Source organism: Dendropsophus ebraccatus, chromosome 8 (genome assembly GCF_027789765.1).
Source record: "Dendropsophus ebraccatus isolate aDenEbr1 chromosome 8, aDenEbr1.pat, whole genome shotgun sequence".
NCBI classification, from domain to species: Eukaryota; Metazoa; Chordata; class Amphibia; order Anura; family Hylidae; genus Dendropsophus; species Dendropsophus ebraccatus.
This window is the reverse complement of record NC_091461.1, coordinates 74,163,865-74,183,944: the sequence shown is the minus strand read 5'-3', so window position 1 is coordinate 74,183,944 and position 20,080 is coordinate 74,163,865. Positions and strand designations below refer to the sequence as shown.

Sequence of the window (20,080 nt, the reverse complement as noted above, 5' to 3'; positions counted from 1 at the left end):
GAAAACATGATGTGAACATAGCCTAAGCTGAGGCACTGAGCAGAAAACCATGAGCAACCGGCGCCCTGCAGCTACAACGTGTGAACACAACCTAATTGGAGAAAGGCGTATTTCAAAATCACTGCGTTGTTCTCGTGGTTTGTGGTGCGGTTCTCTCCTCCGCACAGCAGGCTGAGGTGAGGCGGCGCTTCTCCCGCACGCTCCCGCTCTGTGGCGCCGTCCTCCTCCCGCCTCCTCCGGCGTCGCGCTCGGGGCGTACCTTATATAGGCGGCTGCTCGGCGGTGCCGTCCCCACCCCAGCTCCAGTCGTGTGTCACTGTCCCGGCGTGTGTCATCCATAACTCCGCAGCCATGTATCGCTATCTGGGGGAACTCGTGTCCCGGGGCGGCGGGGTTCTGGCCTCCGCTGCCGACACGGCTCTACCGGCCGCCACCACCCCTCTCCTCCGCCGCTACAGCCAGGCCGTGGACAAAGAGGACGACCCCAACTTCTTCAAGATGGTGGAGGGGTTCTTTGACCGGGGCGCCGGCATTGTGGAGGACAAGCTGGTGGAGGACCTGCGGACCCGGGAGACTGAGGAGCAGAAGCGGAAGAGGGTGAAGGGCATCCTGCGGATCATCAAGCCGTGTAACCACGTCCTCAGCGTCAGCTTTCCCATCAAGAGGGACAACGGCGACTGGGAGGTGGTGGAGGGCTACCGGGCCCAGCACAGCCAGCACCGGACACCCTGCAAGGGAGGTGAGTGCCGCAGCTGCTGCACAGCCTCATAGCTCGGCCTGTACTGTAGCCTCCAGGGCAGCCCTGCACGTTAGGGTGAGACCCCCCCCCTACAGTCAGAGGGCAGCCCTGCTCATTAGGGTGAGACCTCTTACAGTAACAGGGCAGCCCTGCACATTAGGGTGAGACCTACAGTAACAGGGTAGCCCTGCACATTAGGGTGAGACCTACAGTAACAGGGCAGCCCTGCACATTAGGGTGAGACCTACAGTAACAGGGCAGCCCTGCACATTAGGGTGAGACCCCCTACAGTCAGAGGGCAGCCCTGCACATTAGGGTGAGACCCCCTACAGTCAGAGGGCAGCCCTGCACATTAGGGTGAGACCCCCTACAGTCAGAGGGCAGCCCTGCACATTAGGGTGAGACCCCCTACAGTCAGAGGGCAGCCCTGCACATTAGGGTGAGACCCCCTACAGTCAGAGGGCAGCCCTGCACATTAGGGTGAGACCCCCTACAGTCAGAGGGCAGCCCTGCACATTAGGGTGAGACCCCCTACAGTCAGAGGGCAGCCCTGCACATTAGGGTGAGACCCCCTACAGTCAGAGGGCAGCCCTGCACATTAGGGTGAGACCCCCACCCCCTACAGTCAGAGGGCAGCCCTGCACATTAGGGTGAGACCCCCCCCCCCTACAGTCAGAGGGCAGCCCTGCACATTAGGGTGAGACCCCCCCCCCTACAGTAACAGGGCAGCCCTGCACATTAGGGTGAGACCTCTTACAGTAACAGGGCAGCCCTGCACATTAGGGTGAGACCTCTTACAGTAACAGGGCAGCCCTGCACATTAGGGTGAGACCCCCTACAGTAACAGGGCAGCCCTGCACATTAGGGTGAGCCCCCCCCCCCTACAGTAACAGGGCAGCCCTGCACATTAGGGTGAGACCTCTTACAGTAACAGGGCAGCCCTGCACATTAGGGTGAGACCTCTTACAGTAACAGGGCAGCCCTGCACATTAGGGTGAGACCTACAGTAACAGGGCAGCCCTGCACATTAGGGTGAGACCCCCCCCCCTACAGTCAGAGGGCAGCCCTGCACATTAGGGTGAGACCTCTTACAGTAACAGGGCAGCCCTGCACATTAGGGTGAGACCTCTTACAGTAACAGGGCAGCCCTGCACATTAGGGTGAGACCTACAGTAACAGGGCAGCCCTGCACATTAGGGTGAGACCCCCCCCCCTACAGTAACAGGGCAGCCCTGCACATTAGGGTGAGACCTCTTACAGTAACAGGGCAGCCCTGCACATTAGGGTGAGACCCCCTACAGTAACAGGGCAGCCCTGCACATTAGGGTGAGACCCCCTACAGTAACAGGGCAGCCCTGCACATTAGGGTGAGCCCTACAGTAACAGGGCAGCCCTGCACATTAGGGTGAGACCTATAGTAACAGGGCAGCCCTGGTATTGGCCATTGATGTAGTTTGGGTTTTGTTCACATGTTGCAGATTTTGGCTTCCCTGAACCTGCAGCAAGTGAAGGTCCAGATTTATGCCGAATGCCTCGTCTTAGAGTATAAACTACATCTACATGACTGGTTTAGTTATCTGACAAGTCCCATGATGATTCCCTATGATAACTCTTCAGGAGATGATCCCACATTTCAGGGTACAGGGATAACCAGGAGCCTGTGTGTCCTTTGTGGTCGCACCCTGCCCCCGCTCCAGCTCCTTATTGATGGCTGCTCCCAGCAGGATTGATTAACATGTCAATAGGGATCTAGCTGCTGCTGCTCAGGGGTCCGGCTCCACATATACATGGGGCTATTGGGATGGTAGCCTGACAACATGGCTGCCTGCACTGTGTATAGGGTTATGTGCTGAGGATTCATTGGCCTTTAGGGCAGCAGGTGCATTGTCTGGAGGTGGTGCTGGCTCAGCTGTCAGGGTCATAGTCTGTAGGTCAGGCACTTCCTGTGGATACTACATGTCACTATAGCTACACTGACTGCAGGATGGCTGAGGGCTTGTATATCTCCTCTATAGGGCACTGTACCCAAACTGTTGCAAAACTACAACTTTCATCGTGATTGGAGTTCGAGTTTTGCAAAAGCTGGAGGGACAGATTTTAGGTAACACTACTATAAGATATGAGTCCTATCTGTAACCTGACAACTGCACTGACCCTGTAAGGACCGAACCCTGCACAAAAATAATAAAAAAAGTAAAAAATATTTCTCTGTGAAAGCATATTAGCTATTGCATCAGTTATCTGAGGCCATAGCACCATCTCCCTAGAGGAACACAGAGTAGCCGCACGGTGGGGTGTAGGCTGCAGGCCAATGGTGGTTCTGTTCCTTAGCATCACTGAGGTCTGAGGCTTGAGGTTGTCCAAGGTAAGGTCTATGTTCTTCTATGGTCCCCACTTGTTTGTGTTGCTTTGCAGTTTATACTAGAATTTCAGAAAATCTATTGCGTCCCCCATAGTAGACAGGAGCTGAATGGCGACAGTATATGCAGCTCTATGGCGTATGTTGGTGATATATAAGCAGTAGTAAAGAATGTACGTGGCATGCTGGAATGTCACATTGCTTGTGACTGATCCTTCACAAGTGTGTACACAAATATTCTGTGATACGTGAAACGTGACTCCTGCAGGCAGAGGCTATTCTGTAGGTCTCTTGGCATTGACTATAGTCGTGGAGGAAATTTGTTATACAGGGTGGTAAGTCATGTAGCTGTCTCATGCATTGGTAACGCGGAACCTCAAGGGGCTGAATATTATTACATCTATGGTTAGGCCTTCTCTAAGCTATGTCAGTATAGGCATGGGTCTCCAAACTGCGGCCCTCCAGCTGTTGCAAAACTACAACTCCCATCATGCCTGGACAGCTAAAGCTTTTGATTTGGCTGTCCAGGCATGATGGGAAATGTAGTTTTGCAACAGCTGGAGGGACGCAGTTTGGAGACCCATGGGCTAAGTTCACACTAGCATAAGGTGCTGTCTCCCATCCCATTGACTTTAATAGGTTTAAAGTCTATTACACAGAGGGGGAGCCAGCCAGTAAGGATTGTAGAACCTGCTTAGACGTGACCAGCGGATTATCTGCTTGTGTGTTGGCTGATCACTGGGCCTATTGCACAGGGCTGTAATAGACCCATATAATAGGGTCATTGGCCTGTTGCTGGTTTGCAGGTTGTCCTTCCTTTGGACTGCCTTTGGCAGTTCTGTACTCTGAAGACGCAGCCACGTGACCAGCCATTTAGACAGATCTTGTCATATAGCCTTCACACTTTGGTTTTCACTGCCTATTTTCCTGCTTACAACAAACAATAATGAGCTGACTGTTCCCTTGCTGCCTCATGTATCCTCTCATGACAGCTGCCATTGTAAGAGGATAGTCAGTGTTGTTCACTTTACTTTTGGTTGTTTGGTCATTGCCTAAGGGCCCTATTACACAGTCCGATATTGAGGAGGTAGTGAGCGCCGACCTGTTGTACGCACAGACATTGTGTGTGCGTGTGGTGGGGGGTAGCTGCAGGAGGGGCTGCCTATACGATCTTTAGATCGTCCAGGTGGGCCATAGAAGAGTGGTAGTCTGCTGCTCCTGTTAGACACACGGCAGACCATCGCCATTGTAATCTGTATTTTAGAGCTGGCTGAAAGACAACAATCAGCTGACATTGTGCATGTCTGCTGATCGGTTCCTTTCAGCTTGAGCTATTACCTGAAACGATTATTGGCTCGTAATTGGCCAAGTACGGCCGATAATAGTTTCATGTAATAGGACCAGCTACACACATCCATGTTCATGCTGTGAAACACTTTTTTTTCCCCTTTAATATGAGAGGTATGCTGTCATCACTTCTCCCAATAGGTAGAGCGGCCATCTGTTACATACAGCTGCCTGCACAGCTGTCATTACCCCATAGCCTCTGTGTAGCTACGAAAATATGTATATATTTTTTTGCTGGTAAAAACTTCTGTACACAGTATTAACCCTTGCAATGTTTGACAGACAGTGATGGTTTTAGGCCAGTGTGTGCCATTATACAGCTAGTGGTGCAGTAATAAAACTGAGGGCTTCCACTACCTATCTGCTGTACTTTCCATACAGATTGCTTATGCAGCTTGGTTGTATTTGGTAGAAAGTCCTGTGAGTTTCCTCTTTGAGGGAGTGGTTACATCTAACCCAGGATTAGTGGAAAATGTTAGTGTTACAAAGAAGTAAAAGCGTAGTGAGTCATCATCCAGTGATTTCAGACTTTTCTGGAGACTTGTTAGGTTATTCTTGGCTGCACTGTCGGCCTCCATTTTCTCTGTGTAAGAATCTGGAAATGATAGTAATGTCGGTGTTAGTGATTTTTTTTTTTTTTATGATTAACCATAAACAATTGCAAACGACCCGAAGTCGTTCACCCTATTACACGGAACGATGATCGTTACTTTTGTTCGTTCTTGCAGTCGTTTTGTTGTCGCTACTGCATTTGTTTCAGTGATGACGTCTTATTACACCGAATGATTAAACAATAAAAACAGGTCCAAACTCTATCATGTGACCAACAATTTCTCGTTGGTCCTTTAATTGTTGTTTGCAATTACACAAAACTATTATCGTTTATATTATAGTTTCTATTACTATAGTTAATATTTCTATTATCAATTACGAACGATCTAGCGATTTTTTTTCGAACCATAATCATCCCGTGGAATAGAGCCCTTAGACTCCCCCTTAGTGTTGTATTTACTAACATGGAGGGGGATAGATGGAACTCTTCCTGCTAATTTTTGTTTGCCATATCAGAAACCTAACCTTTCTTTAGAAAAGCCTGAATACCTGACAAACCTAGGGGTTTTTAAAACAAAATTGGCACATTTTGGCACACAAAACTACTGAAAACTACAATGTACACGAGAAATATACATATACGTCCTAATATAAACAAGACTTCATCAGACTTCATTTGTTACTCTTGTCCTTTGGGATTACTCCCATCTCTTCCTGCACCAGGGTTTCCCATAACGTTTAGCAGTAGGATGCATATTATTGAGATTTATTGGTGGAAATAACCTTGTACCAAAATGAAATATTTTTTTCTCTTGCAGGAATTCGTTACAGTACAGAGGTCAGCGTGGATGAAGTGAAAGCCTTGGCGTCTCTAATGACCTACAAATGTGCTGTTGTAGGTGAGTGGTGTTCCATGACCTCTGTGTAAGATGATCATTAGAGGAGTTATCCAGCACTACAAAAACATGGCCACTTTCCCCCTACTGTTGTCTCCAGTTTGGGTGGGGTTTTGAAACTCTGTTCTATTGAAGTAAATGGAGCTTAATTGCAAACCGCACCTGAACTGGAGACAACAGTAGGGGGAAAAGTGGCCATGTTTCCCTTCTCGCCCTATGACGGCACCCCTGGAGAGCGTCCATCCCCCTTCTCATGAGACAGGAAACAGCTGCCAGGCAATCAATCAATTAATCAATCAAGCTTTAAAAGGAGCCGCATCAACCCCTTACACCAGTTCTGTTTCCTGTCTTCTGAGGTGGAGGGTGCAGCTCCTCTGCACCTTCCCAGAAGTCGCCAGGATCAAGCTGAAGCTGTGGGCGCCTGGTTCCGAAGGATTGATAGCCCGGGTTACCCTGCCGGTGTAAGCCTCTTACCTGAAAAGAGCCACCGGGTCAGTCTGCGGTCCTCCTGGTTCCCCTCCTTTTGGCTTGAATTCCCTTCTCCCTCCGGCCAGAGTGAGTTTTTCCGCCGGGTTCGTGGCCTGCAGGGGGGGGGCCTGGCGTTCATGGCGGCGGCTTCCGGCGGACGCGGGCGTGCCCGCGTCGGCGTGATGACGTCGCTGGGCGGTCATGTGATGCGGCCTACTTCCGGTGGGCGCCCTGGGTGCAGTATGACTTCCGCCGGTTCGCGTCGCGCGTACTTCCGGCGCCGGCGTGGACTGGGGCCTGGCTGCGCTGGGGGCTCCGGGGCTTGGGGGAGGACTTTCCCACCTGATGGCTTCAAAAATCTATCAGGGGCTCGGAGGGGCGGTCCGTTGTCGGCGGTGTTCGGCAGCTCGCCACCGATTCGTGAGAGGGAGGGGGGGGGGCGGTCCCCCTCTATGAATTTAAAGTGGGAGTGTGGTTTTTTTCAAGTGTGTGCCAACTGGAACAGGAACCCAGCCCCTTTAAGGAGATAGCATGGTTTTTCCCTTACCTTTTACATTGTCCTAAACTAAGAGGACACTATGGAGGAGATTTATCAAAGGATGTAAAATTTAGACTGGTGCAAACTGCCCACAGCAACCAATCACAGCTTAGCTTCCAGCTCTGGTGAAGGGAACGCTGAGCTGTGATTGGTTGCTGGGAGAAGTTTGCACCAGTCTAAATTTTACACACTTTGATGAATCTCCCCCTATGTGTGTGCCAGTAGTGCTTGAGCAGCCAGCATACATTTTATACTGGAAAAGCGTATAGCGTGAAACAGCCGTTTCACATTATACATGCATCATCAGGCCTGATCATGCGTGCACACAGCGTGAAACGGCTGTAGCCTAGTGTAGCGCCCCTGCACACTGCCCTGTATGCCAATGCTTTTGTGTTCGGTGAATTTTTGCAATAAAACAGCTCACAGCTGGAATTGGTGAGTGCCGTCTCATTATCTTTCTACATTGCATTGGCTTAAAAAGACGTTCCTAGTCATGCCCCTTTTCTGCTATATAGAGAGTCACGGTCATGAACTCAACAGGGGTTGGGATTAGGAATGAGTGAAGTTACAGTAGCTCAGCCGCCTTATCTGTTGGCTGCCTTTGAACACTGTGCTGCACCATTCCAGGTTCTTGCAAAATCTAGATCCAGTCCTGGGAAACTTTTCCCAGTTTTCCAGGACTGGATCCAGCTTTTCCAGGCACCCTCAGCGGAGCGGCACAGAGTTTAAAGGCAACCAGCTGGTAAGCCAGCTGCCAAGCCTAGTGATGTGCTTAGCTTTTGCTGTAAATTCACTCATCCCTGGTTGTGATTGCAAGCACTTTTGCAATATACTTTAGCTTTCTATGTTCAAAGGGGTTATCTGGCGCTCGCACATTTTTAACATGTTGCTGACATACAAGAAATTAAAATCAATACAAAACCACATCTGTGCGTGCAAATGACTGAGTCTTCCTGTGTTTGGTCTCTTATTTTGACAAACACCAAATATCTTCATGGAGGGAGCATGGACCACAATTTGACAGGAAGGAAGACACCTAGTGGCTATACACACATTATTTATTTATATCTAGGTGTCTCCCTTCCTGTCAAAGGAATTAGACTTAGAAAACTAAGAGTATGTTGCATAGCTCCTTGCAATCAGAACCCCTGATAAATAAATAAATTTAAAAAAATCACAGCGGTGCCACTTTAATTCCACAGGACTTTTTGCCAACAAATCCAGAAGGAGGACCTGCAGTGCTTCACCATGATGGCAATTTCGCACAGATTTAAAATTCTATGACCTATTCATTAAAGGCCCTATTCCATGGAACGATTATCGGCCGCTACGGACGATAATCGTCCCGTGGAATAGAGTGCAGCGATCAGCCGACATCGTTCATGTCGGCTGATCGTTGCGGTTGCTTGTTTTTCAACATGTTGAAAAAGAAGGGACTGATATAGCAGCGATCTGCTCCCGTTGCTCTGTTGAATAGGAGTGTCGACAGCAGACGCTGCTATATCCTTTAGGCTGCCCGGACGATCAGCGATCACCCAGGCAGCTCGTTTGCTCCTCTATGACGACCCGTGGAATGGGCCATAAGAGGCACACATTTTTTTAACTAGGCGCAGCAGCGGCTGCTCTGTGCACTTACTTCAAGATCTATCCTAGTGGCTTTATTACCTCCCATTTCCCTGCATAGACAGTGGTTGATGTAGATAGACTATGCTTTTTGATAAAGTGACCCTTTCTAATGCCTTTTTGCTTATACCTATTTTTCCAGTGGCTATTCAGTGTCCTTTGTAGGTGCTGCACACTATATCCTTGGTGGTATTCTTCAATTAAATTTTTGTTATACATGTGACCTAAGTTTTTATGTCTCCGTTTTTACAGATGTGCCTTTTGGAGGAGCCAAAGCTGGAGTGAAAATAAACACTAGAAATTACTCTGTAAGTTGTTTTGTGGGATTTTTTATTTATTTATATATACTGTATTTTTCCTTGAAGTCCTTGATTATTTCTTTCTTACGCTTTGAAATAGGATGCAGAACTTGAAAAAATCACCAGAAGATTTACTATAGAACTTGCCAAGAAAGGCTTTATTGGTAAGTTGATGCATATCATTAAATCTAATGAGATTCACTTGAAGTGACTGTACCATCAGGCCCGAGCTGAAGCACTAGAGGCAGGCCGACCCACCCTCAGTGGGAGGAAACCCCCACCCCTCTATGACATGGCTCCATTGATTCTAATGGAGTAGTGTCATAGAGTGGTAGGGGTTTGCTCCCACTGGGGGTGGGTTGGCCCACCTCTAGTGCTTCAGCCCGGGCCTGATGGTACAGTCACTTTAAGGTCATTGCGTGTGATTAGGGCTGTATTTTATCACAATAATGGCACATTCTGGGGTTGAAAGACCCACAGACAAGGCCAAACTCCACTCACAATGCACAAGGGTCAGCTAAACAACAGATCACAGTCCACAGAATAAAGCCTAAGGCCCACAACACCCCTCTCCAATGTTGATAACATTTCTGGGCAAAGGCATCTAAGGACCCAAGCTTCCTTTCTTTGCTGGAGTTCCATACACACACACTCCTAAACTTTGCAAAGGCTTCTCCATAATCCCACTGAAGTGCAAGCTTAAACATAGCGCAAAATGACTTTCTCCTCTAAACGTCTTGTGTTGTTTGTATATGGTGACAATAATGTAACATGTGCATCTGTCTAGGGCCCGGTATTGATGTCCCTGCCCCCGATATGAGCACTGGAGAGAGAGAGATGTCATGGATTGCAGACACCTATGCAAACACTATTGGGCACACGGTAAGTGTTTTAATTATAAAATGGTTTCTAAAAATGCAGCTGTGTGGTGACACAGGTAACGGCATCCAACAGTCTAGATGAAAAAATTTTAAAAATCAAAATTCCTGATTTTAAGCCATCATACACATAAGTTTCGGGTAAAGCACCCTATATTTGGAGTGTGGAAAGAAATCAACTCAAACGTTGGGATAGCATACAAAATCCATGCACATGTTGTATTGGGGGGTAGGGGTGGGTGACATGAACCCTTAAAGTAGCAGTGAACTTTTTTTTTTTTTTTTAATATCCCTTCCCCTGTTGCACGCTACCACATACATCTACCAATGATGAGCGGTGTCCTGATGCGCATCTTCAGTCTGGTTCTACAGCACCGTTTAAATCCTGTGGGGCCTGCGGCTAGGGAGGCTGCAAGTCAGGGTCTCCAATGCAGCTCTGAGAACACTTTCATAGAGATGCATTGGAGACCTTGACTTCCGGCCTTCAATAGCCCTGGAGAAAGAGGGTCAGAAAAAATGTGATGTCACTATCAGTGGCATCCTAACGGCTACATAGGACCAGAATGAAACTGCGCAGCGCGACACATCATTAGTAAGTATATGCGCCAACGTGCAGCTGGGGGAAGGTTAAAAAAAAAAAAGTGGACTGCTTGTTTAAATCCAAAGCTAATAATTCAACTTTAAAACAAGGTGTTTCCCTTACATTGCCTGTTCTGCAGCACTGAAAAAATAACTAATAAATGCTGGAAAAATACCTAAGCTGTAGATCCCTCTGATTTACAACCATTGTTGTTAACCAGTCCATAGTGTAAATTTCTGTATTGCAGAGAGCCCTAATCTGAGTTCTCCTAAACTTGCGTATGGGGGCAGTGTTCACTTCTTTGTCTTCTTATCCTTTCAGGATATCAATGCACATGCTTGTGTTACTGGAAAACCCATCAGCCAAGGAGGAATTCATGGGCGTGTATCTGCCACAGGACGAGGTGTCTTCCATGGCATTGAGAACTTCATCAATGAGGCATCATATATGAGCCAGCTGGGAATGACCCCAGGATTTGGTGACAAAACATTTGTTATTCAGGTAAATACTTACAATAGTAGTCTATGGTGTATTGTGCTCTGTCTCTGCAATGTCTTTTTGTGTGTGTGTTGTTCCCCCCCCCCCCTTCTTATGGTGTCACTCTTAAAAGCAGTTTGTATATTTTACAGGGGTTTGGAAACGTAGGTCTGCATTCTATGCGCTATCTTCATCGCTTTGGTGCCAAATGTGTTGGCATTGGTGAAATAGATGGAACTATCTGGAATCCAGATGGCATTGATCCTAAAGAGCTTGAAGACTACAAACTGGTTAGTGTTACTTGGTCAGATGTTGTATCCTGTGTGTGGTTCAGTTCTAAGCATTGTGTACTGAACATTTTACAACAATTAGTATGTGCACAATCAAGCTACCTTGTGTAGCTAAAACGCAAATCTTTGTTTTAATTGATAAAGCGCTATACATTTAAATCTTTGACAGTAGCCCGGCATGCCTATGGCGTAGAGCAGTGTGTGTTAGGCCCAAAAGCTATTTGTAAAACAGTCCACCTTTAACAGGGCTTAAAAATTTGCCATGAGGTGGCAGTGTTATTGAAGACTTGGGGTCCATTTACACAGAAAGATTATCTGCCAAAGATTTGAAGCCAAAGCCAGGAACAGACTATAAACAGATTAGGTCATAAAGGAAAGACTGGGATTTCTCATTTTCAAATCCAGTCCTGGCTTTAGCTTCAAATCTTTGGCAGATAATCTGTCAGATAATCTTTCTGTGTAAATGGCCCTTAGGTTCTTGTTAGTTCCTTGTGGTTGTAGCCCAAAGTAGGAAACTGCAGTCTTTTAACCCATGAGTCTTGGGCAAAAGTTGGATATTTACTTTGTTCTAAATGTATTAACTTGGATGCCCCTTGTCAGAATACAGCTCAACTTATTCATGTGTGGGTCAGACTGCTAAAAATCTTGGTCATCTGCTTAAAGCACAAGGGTAAGGTAGACGCTAACACTTTTGCAATGGTTTAATATATAAAGTATAGCAGATTAAGGGGTAACCATCTAATGGCTGGAGTCCACCCTCTAGAGCAGACTAGTAAATGACCGCCTTATTACGTATAAGTGTAATCTTCTGAGTTTTAAAGATTGCAATTGACTTAAACAGCAACATGGAACAATCGTTGGATTCCCTAAGGCCCAGGCATATGATGGAAACATTCTGGAAGCCGACTGTGACATCCTCATCCCGGCGGCCAGTGAGAAGCAGCTAACAAAGTCTAATGCGCACAAAATTAAAGCAAAGGTACGGTGCAGTCATTACACTTATGATGTGTATTATAGTATAGTACTCATAGTATATAGTGTGTATATATAGTATATCATAGTGTAGATTTTGGCTTATCAATTTTCTTTGTCGTTAGATTATTGCAGAGGGAGCTAATGGACCTACAACTCCTGAAGCTGATAAAATATTCCTTGAGAGAAATATCATGGTGATTCCAGTAAGTATTTGGGAAGATATTAACCCTTATAGTGCTTACCTGCTCTAACTTTTGACAACACCTTTGTAATAATAAGGATGACAATGTATACCACTGCATAGCATTGATCAGTGTTATCGCCAATCGGCATGCGTGTGGAGTGTCTGAGGTAGTCACTGATCTGACAGGACTGAGGCAAGTATTATTCCTTAATCTGTTAGGGAAGGAAACTTATCGGGACTCCCATAGTCACGCTACAGTAGTCCCAAACAGTCAGTGCCAGGTACTGCTTTGGTCACTGACTCCCTTAAACGTTTCTATCACTATAGATTGCAGCGTTTAAAGGGTTAATGGCCTGGATCAAACTGAAGCACCCTGCACCCCTTTATGCCAGGGATGTATATTTACATTCCTACTTGCACGCAGCATCAACATAGCTGTATGGCTCATGTGAAGGGGTTAAATTCAGATGTACTTAAATTTCTTTGACATTTTTTAGATTTCTATTGCTGGAGATCTGATGTAACATATAAAGGAATCATTGCATTGATTTGCTCTTTATTTTGAAGGCTTCTATTCCAGTAGTAGAAATCCTTGAGCAGATACACTTGAGGTTATTTTGAATAGTTTTAGCCTTTAACCTGTTAAGCTGGGTTCACACTATGTATATTTGAGGCTGTATTTGGTCCTCATGTCAGGTCCTCATAGCAACCAAAACCAGGAGTGGATTGAAAACACAGAAAGGCTCTGTCCACACAATGTTGTAATTGAGTGGATGGCCGCCATATAACGGTAAATAACTTCCATTATTTCAATATAACAGCCGTTGTTTTAAAAGAACAGCACATATTTGTCATTAAATGACGGCCATCCACTCAATTACAACATTATGTGAACAGAGCCTTTCTGTGTTTTCAATCCACTCCTTGTTTTGGTTGCTATACAGCCTCAAACATACAGCCTCAAATATACGTAGTGTGAACATAGCCTTAATGTGCACATTACACAAATGTACCTCCTGTGGGCAGAAATGAAATATGAAGTGGACTTAGGAGCTGAGCACACTGCATAGCCGGTGTTTGCTGTCTTCTGGTAAAAATCTGAAATGTATCTGTTTGGAGATTACATGTTGGGTCCTGCACCTGTCAGCCAGGTGCCAATAAGTTGGCATGGCAGCTGGGGGATTTCGAGAGTCCTCTATGGCGGCCAGGGCAGGACTACTTTTACACCTTGCCATAGGCACAGTGCAATAGAGCAGTAAAATTACAGTGCACTACACTAATAGTATTATCACCCCTACACTACACTCGGACTAAAATATGTTTTATTCCAACTCACTGTGATGACTTTTACAGATCTGAAGTAGCTAAACTAAAAAGTAAAGTGAAAAATAAATCTTGTGAAAATACATATGTCCACTAGTGTGCAATATTGGTGAACAGAATAGGCACTACCAGTAAAAATAAGTTTCTTGTTTTTTTTTTTTTTTTTTTTTTTTTTTTTTTTTTTTATAGGTACTTTTTAAAATCTAAACAAACTGGTCTGGTATTAGGTATTGGCCGAACACTTTAGTGTTCCCTAGTTTCATTCAATAACCACTCATCCTTTTTGTTTTTATCTGACCAGGACTTGTATTTAAATGCTGGTGGTGTTACAGTGTCTTACTTTGAGTGGCTGAAGAATCTTAACCATGTAAGCTATGGAAGGCTTACCTTCAAGTATGAGCGGGACTCAAACTACCACTTGCTTAGTATGTACTCAAAATTCAAAATACTTGTCTAATGACATTAAAATGGAACAAGTGCATTAACAAAGTGTTGTAATGTTTTTCAGTGTCTGTACAGGAAAGCTTAGAGAGAAAATTTGGAAAACATGGTGGAGCCATTCCTGTGGTGCCTACTGCTGAGTTCCAGGCTAGAATATCTGTAAGTGTCTTCACTGTCTTATGAGCTGTTAAATTCTATGTGTGATATGGAGACAAGCATGAGATCACGGGGGTGTCTGTCCCCTGGGGATCTTGAGTGCTGTACTAGTCTCTATGCGGGGGCTCCATAGAGCACTGACCTTGCGGCTCCATTTATAACAAAGAAACTAGGACAGAAGGTTAACACCAGTGTTTGACCCTCTGACACCATTCTGTTCTGATAAGAGTACCTAGCAGATCAGTCCATGTCCCCATTAATTTCTGTGAGTTTTTATTGTGCTCTGTTTTCATGAAATATGTCAGTGTTTCATTTTTTTGGATAGACAGAACATGCTTATGTACCTTTTTTTTTTTATTTTTCTGTCCTTTTGGGGGGAAAAAATCTCTAACCCTTAGGCTGGGTTCACACTGTTATTGCAATCAGTTGTTTTTCTTTCCAAACTGCTAAAAAACAAAACAAAACACATGCATTTGTGTGGATCCGTTTTGATCCGTGTTTCCATTGACTTCCATTATAAAGAAAAACTGATTCCTTTTTTTAACGGACACAAAAATGAGGTTCTATTTTTGTGTATGTATAATTGAAGTCAATGGAAAAATGGATGCACACACAGTTTTTCATCCGTTTAAAAAAAAAAAAACGAAAAAAAAAACAACATGAAAAAAGTGGATTGCAAAAATGTAGTGTCAACCCAGCCTTAGTATCCCATTCATCCTCCAGCGCAGTGCTTCTCAAACATTGTCTAGTAGAGCCTCACCTAACAGACCAAAGCAATGCATGGGCTTCACCAGATAAAGGAGAAGCCTGGATCTCACCATCTGTGGTGAAAGTCCATTTAAAAGCTGAAACTAACGCTACCTTTTATCTGCTCTTAAGCACTACATACCAATAACACAAGTATAAAATAATTAATGTTGCTGTAGTGGAGACTGTTGTAACAAGCAAAATGTTTGTGCAGATCACTATGTGAAACTGCCTCCCCAGCTGTACCTACCAACAACTAGGGGGCGCCTCACTGGTAAGGCGCACTTCAGAGTTTAGGCAGCACTGATCTAGTGTGTGATTTTGTTTTGTTGGTTTTAATACAAATGTCTGTGCTGTACCCATGGCCTCATTGTTTCAGAAACATAAGCACAATGCCAGTGTAAAACCTGAATGATAAAACATGCTCCTTTTATTTGGACTTTTTTTTTTTTTTTTTTAAATCTGTGTAAAGACTTTTTAAACACTATTTTAAACATCAATTTTAATTTGACGTGTTTTCCCCTTTAGGGTGCTTCTGAAAAAGATATTGTCCACTCTGGCTTGGCATATACTATGGAACGATCTGCAAGAGTAAGTTTATTTCCTATGTGAAGTAGAGCATAAAAGATGGGGCTGTAAACAAAAAACTTATGTTCATGTGACTTATGTTCACCTTCCCTCAGGAAAAGCTGGCTGACTGTTGCTTTTTTTGCAGAAATCAATAGTACAGGCGATTTTAAGAAATTTTGTAATTGGCTTTATTAGCCGAAAAATTATTTTTTATCATGAAAAAGCAGTTTGAAGCTCTAACCCCCTCCTGTCTTCATTGTTCTCCTATGGAGACAGGGAACTAAGACACCAAAACAGGACAACAAAGAGTTAATTTACAACTACATGACCCGGCTATCTCCTCTGACAGTCAACTCTACCTCTGAATACAGCTGTCACCTAGCTCCGTGCCTGTAATCCTTTGTTCTCTGCTCTTGCTGCCTCTTCATGTCGCTCCTCCCCACTCCCCTCTCCCTATAACAGACAGGGTTGTGTCTGATGCAACAAGTCACAATTTCCTGATATTTTGCAGTGAAAGGAAAAGAGGAGGGAGGGGTGACCTGGGAAAAGTTTTTTAAATGCAGATAATTGCATATTTGGCTAATAAACCCAATTACAAAGTTTCTTAAAATTGCCTGAACTATTGATATAAAAAAATAAATAAAAAATGACAGTGACTCTTTAATGGGAATAATGTGTAATAAAACTATTCTTTTTCCCATTACACTTTTATGTACAATAAAAACCATAAAAAGTATTGCTGCAACCATTATGACCCATACCATAAAACTAGCATATTTTATTATATCCTATTAAAATTCTAAAAATGAAATAACTTCCCCCATTTTCTTCCAGCAAATCATGCGTACTGCAATGAAGTACAACCTTGGTTTGGACCTGAGAACTGCTGCCTATGTAAATGCTATTGAGAAAGTATTCAAGGTGTACAATGAGGCTGGTCTGACCTTCACATAAACAAGGAAGCCAGTTGGATCATCTTCTTTCACCCTCCATATCCGAAAGATATATCATGTATACGTTTACATATAACCACAAGACTTCATTTGTTTTCCTCCTCGCTCATCATAGAGGATCATACTTCTGAATGCTTCCGTCCAACTGTTTTTTTTATTTTTTTCCTTTTTGTTTGTAAGCCTTACACCACTGGTGTAGACCTAAAAGATTACCCTTGAGGTGAAATCTTGCAGGCCTTAATGTTACTGCTACGGTGAGTAGTGTTAGGGTTCCATTGCATTCTGTAACATTGCTGAAGCTTCTGGGGTTCATCACCACAAAGTTCTTATTTTAACAGTTAAACTGCTTTGGCAGCCATTACGAATTGGGTTCAGATAGATGTTTCATGATAACTTTAATTTTACCAGGGCATTGTGTTTTAGAGTCTGTGACAAAGAAGAGTCTCAACCAAGAATAGGACTGCATGTGTGGATTTTTTTGTTTCTGCAGAAGCCCTTAAAGCAGTGCACTTTTTAAGAAGAGTGGGAAAGGCCCTGGTTGGAGTTTTTCAGGGGAGTCTTTCAATGACTTATTTGCACATTAATCTCTGCTGGCCTCCTTTAACCTCTTGCTGCTGAAATAGGTGTTTTTTTAATTACTCTTTCCATGTTCCATGTGTAAAGTTAGTATCTTGCTATGGGGATTATTTCCTGTAAATAGTCACTTACACTAAACGCAACAATTTTTTTCTGTACTTTACACCTTTCTATCTGCCTTGTACATCTTGCGCTGACAGTCAGGCAGATTATTTCAGGATTGTTTGTAACAGTTCTGCGCTTTTATATTGCCATTTACTGTTTTTTGTTTTTTAATGGCTTTTGTGTTTTTTGCACTGAGCAGTCTAGTATTGCATAAGTAGCAGTTAACAACTATTCTTACTCTTCCATTGGTGTCTGGATCCATATGTCTGTGTGAAATTGTATTTCTCCAAATATTTTTTTAGATCTTAAAGGCCTTGCGTTAACCTGAAGGTTTTTTTATGAAAAAAAATGCCACTGTAGTCCCAAAGATATTTGTCACAGGCTTATAGAACTTTGTAACCGCATGACAGATGATCAAATACTATATTAAAAGTTCTCCTTTACAAAAAGTGCTTATTGTAAAGTTTTTAATTATGTAAAAAAAAAAAGAAAACTATTTGTTTGCTTCCGTTTTTCCATTAACTTCCATTATAAAGAGAATGCATCCAGGATTTTTTTTCTTTTAAAATATGCTAAAGGATGTATTTTGATTGTGTTTTTTTATTGAAGTCAATAGGAGGGGGGGGGGGAATGCACACATCTTTTTCATTTTTGCATAGAATGGATGCAAAGTGTTTTGTTTTTTTTGTTTGTTTTTTTTGCATAGAATGGATGAAAAAAGACTGCAAAAACTTAGTGTGAACTCGGTAATTGAGCACCGATCTAGCAGATTGGCGCTACTTTACAGTTTATGATCGGGTTGTCTAAGAGGACCCTAACACCGAAAAGTGAAATGTCCCAGGGAGCAAATTATTGATTCACTGCCACTTCCCAGTTCATGATGCCACAGCCTTTCTAGTAGACTCTTTTCGCTGAGTCTGTAAGATCACTGCAAAAGGTGGGGCTCTGACTAATGCTGCACGTTGTGCGCTTTGGTTAAGGTATTGGATGGGGGACAATATTTATGAAACAAAGCTATGTGGTAAATGTGTGTTTGCGTCAGCCCTAGATAAAATTATTAAAAACCTCTGATAAGGAAAAGGACCTTCTGGAAGGTGAAACTGAGGAAAAGATCAATACAGGTGCCTCAGGTTTCAAGTAAATTACAAGGGAAAGGAGGCCGCTGGATTTATTGCAAGGGGAAAAAAAATCTTTTACAATCCCAAGCCTTGCCAGGACAAAAAGTAGTCCAGTAGCAGGGAGACTGTTGGGCTTTTCCATCACTGATAGCGATTAGGTTCTGAATGTCTTTAAAGTGTCACTGTCATTATAACTTTCTAAATCAACAGTAGATGTGAAACAAAGCAATTTACATTTATTTATTTTTGTTATCCTGCTGTAAAACGAGGCTGAACATAACAGTCTCCAGAAGAAGATTTTCTGACTTGTACTGCTTGAAAAAAACAGACTAGGAATTTAGGTCAGTACAGAGTCACAGCTCAATATATTTGTCAATCACATGACTGCCTTTTCTTTGTGAGTGCTTAGATGACCTAGGATACACAGGACTTCCTGTTTTCTGACACTTTCCTGTTTTTGCAAAAAGTCGGAAAACAGGAATCGCTGCCTTTTTTCCATGATAACAAAAGAAAAAATGTATATTTCAAAGTTGCTTTATATCACATCTACTGTTGATTTAGATTTTGAAAGTTATAACTGTGACACTTTAACCCCTTAAGGACAGTGCCTGAAATGGCCTTAAGGACAGAGACAAATTTTATGAATATGACCAGTGTCACTTTATTCATTAATAACTTCAGGATGCTTTTACCTATCCGCCTAATTCTGACATTGTTTTCTCGTGACATATTGTACTTTACACTTCTGGTAAAATGGAGTCGATACTCATAACGAATCTTTATGAAAAACACCAAAATAACGTGAAAAATTGTGAAAAAATGCATTTTTCAAACTTTGAAACCTTTCTGCTTATACAGAAAATGGTTATGCCACATAAATTATATATTAAATAGCATTAGCAACAGGTCTACTTTATGTTGGCGGCATTTATTAAACTATATTTCATTTTTTTTAGACAATAGGAAGCTTAAAACATTAGCAGCAATTTTTCAAATTTTCTGTAAAATTTCAAAATCAGATATTTTTAGGCACCTGTTCAGGTTCAAAGTGTATTGAGGGGCCTGTATGTTAGCCCCACAAAGCACCCCATTTCAGAAACTGCACCCCCCAAACTCTGCAAAAGCACATCCAGAAAGTTTTTTTAACCCTTTAGGGGGAGTCACAGAAATAAAAGCGAAATTTGTAAGAAATTTGATTTTTATTTTCTGTGCAGAGATTTTATTGTAATCCAATATCTTTCATAATGATAAACCTATTAGCAGAGAAATGCACCCTAATATTGATTGCCCCGTTTCTGCAGTTTATAGAAATACCCCATATGTGGCCCTATTGCGCTATTTGACGCAACCACAAGCCTCAGATATAAGGGAGCGCCTAGTGAATTTTAACGCCTCCGTTATATTTGGTCATTTTTGACTGTACCACTTCAGGTTGGCAGAGGCTCTGGGGTGCCAAAACCTAAAAAACACCCCTGAAGGGACACCATTTAGAAAACTGCACCCCTCAAGGAATGTAACAAGGGGTGCAGTGAGCATTTGGACCCCACAGGTGCTTCGCAGATTTTCAGAACAATGTGGTGTAAAAAAGGAAAAATTCTTATTTTTTACACTAAAATGTTCCAGCATTCATTTTTCATTTTTACAAGGGGATAAAAGAAAAAAAAACACAACATGTAGCACAGTTTCTCCTGAGTACGGAAATACACCACATGTGGACATAAAGTGCCAAGCGGGCGCAGGGCGAGCCTCCAAAGGGAAGGAGCGCCAATTGGCCTTTGCAAGCTGGATTTTACTGGAACGGATTTCAAGGGCCACGTCTCATTCACAGAGCCCTCGTGCTGCCAAAACACTAGAAACCCCCCACAAGTGACCCCATTCTGAAAACT

The 20,080-nt window shown here is 43.5% G+C and overlaps 1 protein-coding gene across 1 annotated transcript; it reads left to right on the top strand.

The window, feature by feature from the left end:
• The first annotated feature begins 276 nt into the window (after positions 1–276).
• LOC138799460 (glutamate dehydrogenase, mitochondrial) lies at positions 277–17,525 on the top strand. Its single transcript, XM_069980668.1, has 13 exons — positions 277–739; positions 5,816–5,896; positions 8,775–8,830; positions 8,922–8,985; positions 9,609–9,703; positions 10,601–10,780; positions 10,909–11,046; positions 11,888–12,025; positions 12,144–12,224; positions 13,830–13,953; positions 14,037–14,128; positions 15,401–15,463; positions 16,277–17,525. Exons 1-13 carry the CDS (start codon positions 352–354, stop codon positions 16,394–16,396), a joined length of 1,620 nt encoding a protein of 539 aa, XP_069836769.1. The 5' UTR covers positions 277–351; the 3' UTR covers positions 16,397–17,525.
• Positions 17,526–20,080: the final 2,555 nt, after the last annotated feature.

Excerpts from the sequence above, each read along its gene's own strand:
- LOC138799460 (XM_069980668.1), top strand. The coding sequence starts at position 352 with ATGTATCGCTATCTGGGGGAACTCGTGTCCCGGGGCGGCGGGGTTCTG. Across the intron at positions 8,831-8,921 it reads TAAACACTAGAAATTACTCT|GATGCAGAACTTGAAAAAAT; the intron begins GTAAGTTGTTTT and ends GCTTTGAAATAG. Across the intron at positions 11,047-11,887 it reads AGCTTGAAGACTACAAACTG|CAACATGGAACAATCGTTGG; the intron begins GTTAGTGTTACT and ends TGACTTAAACAG.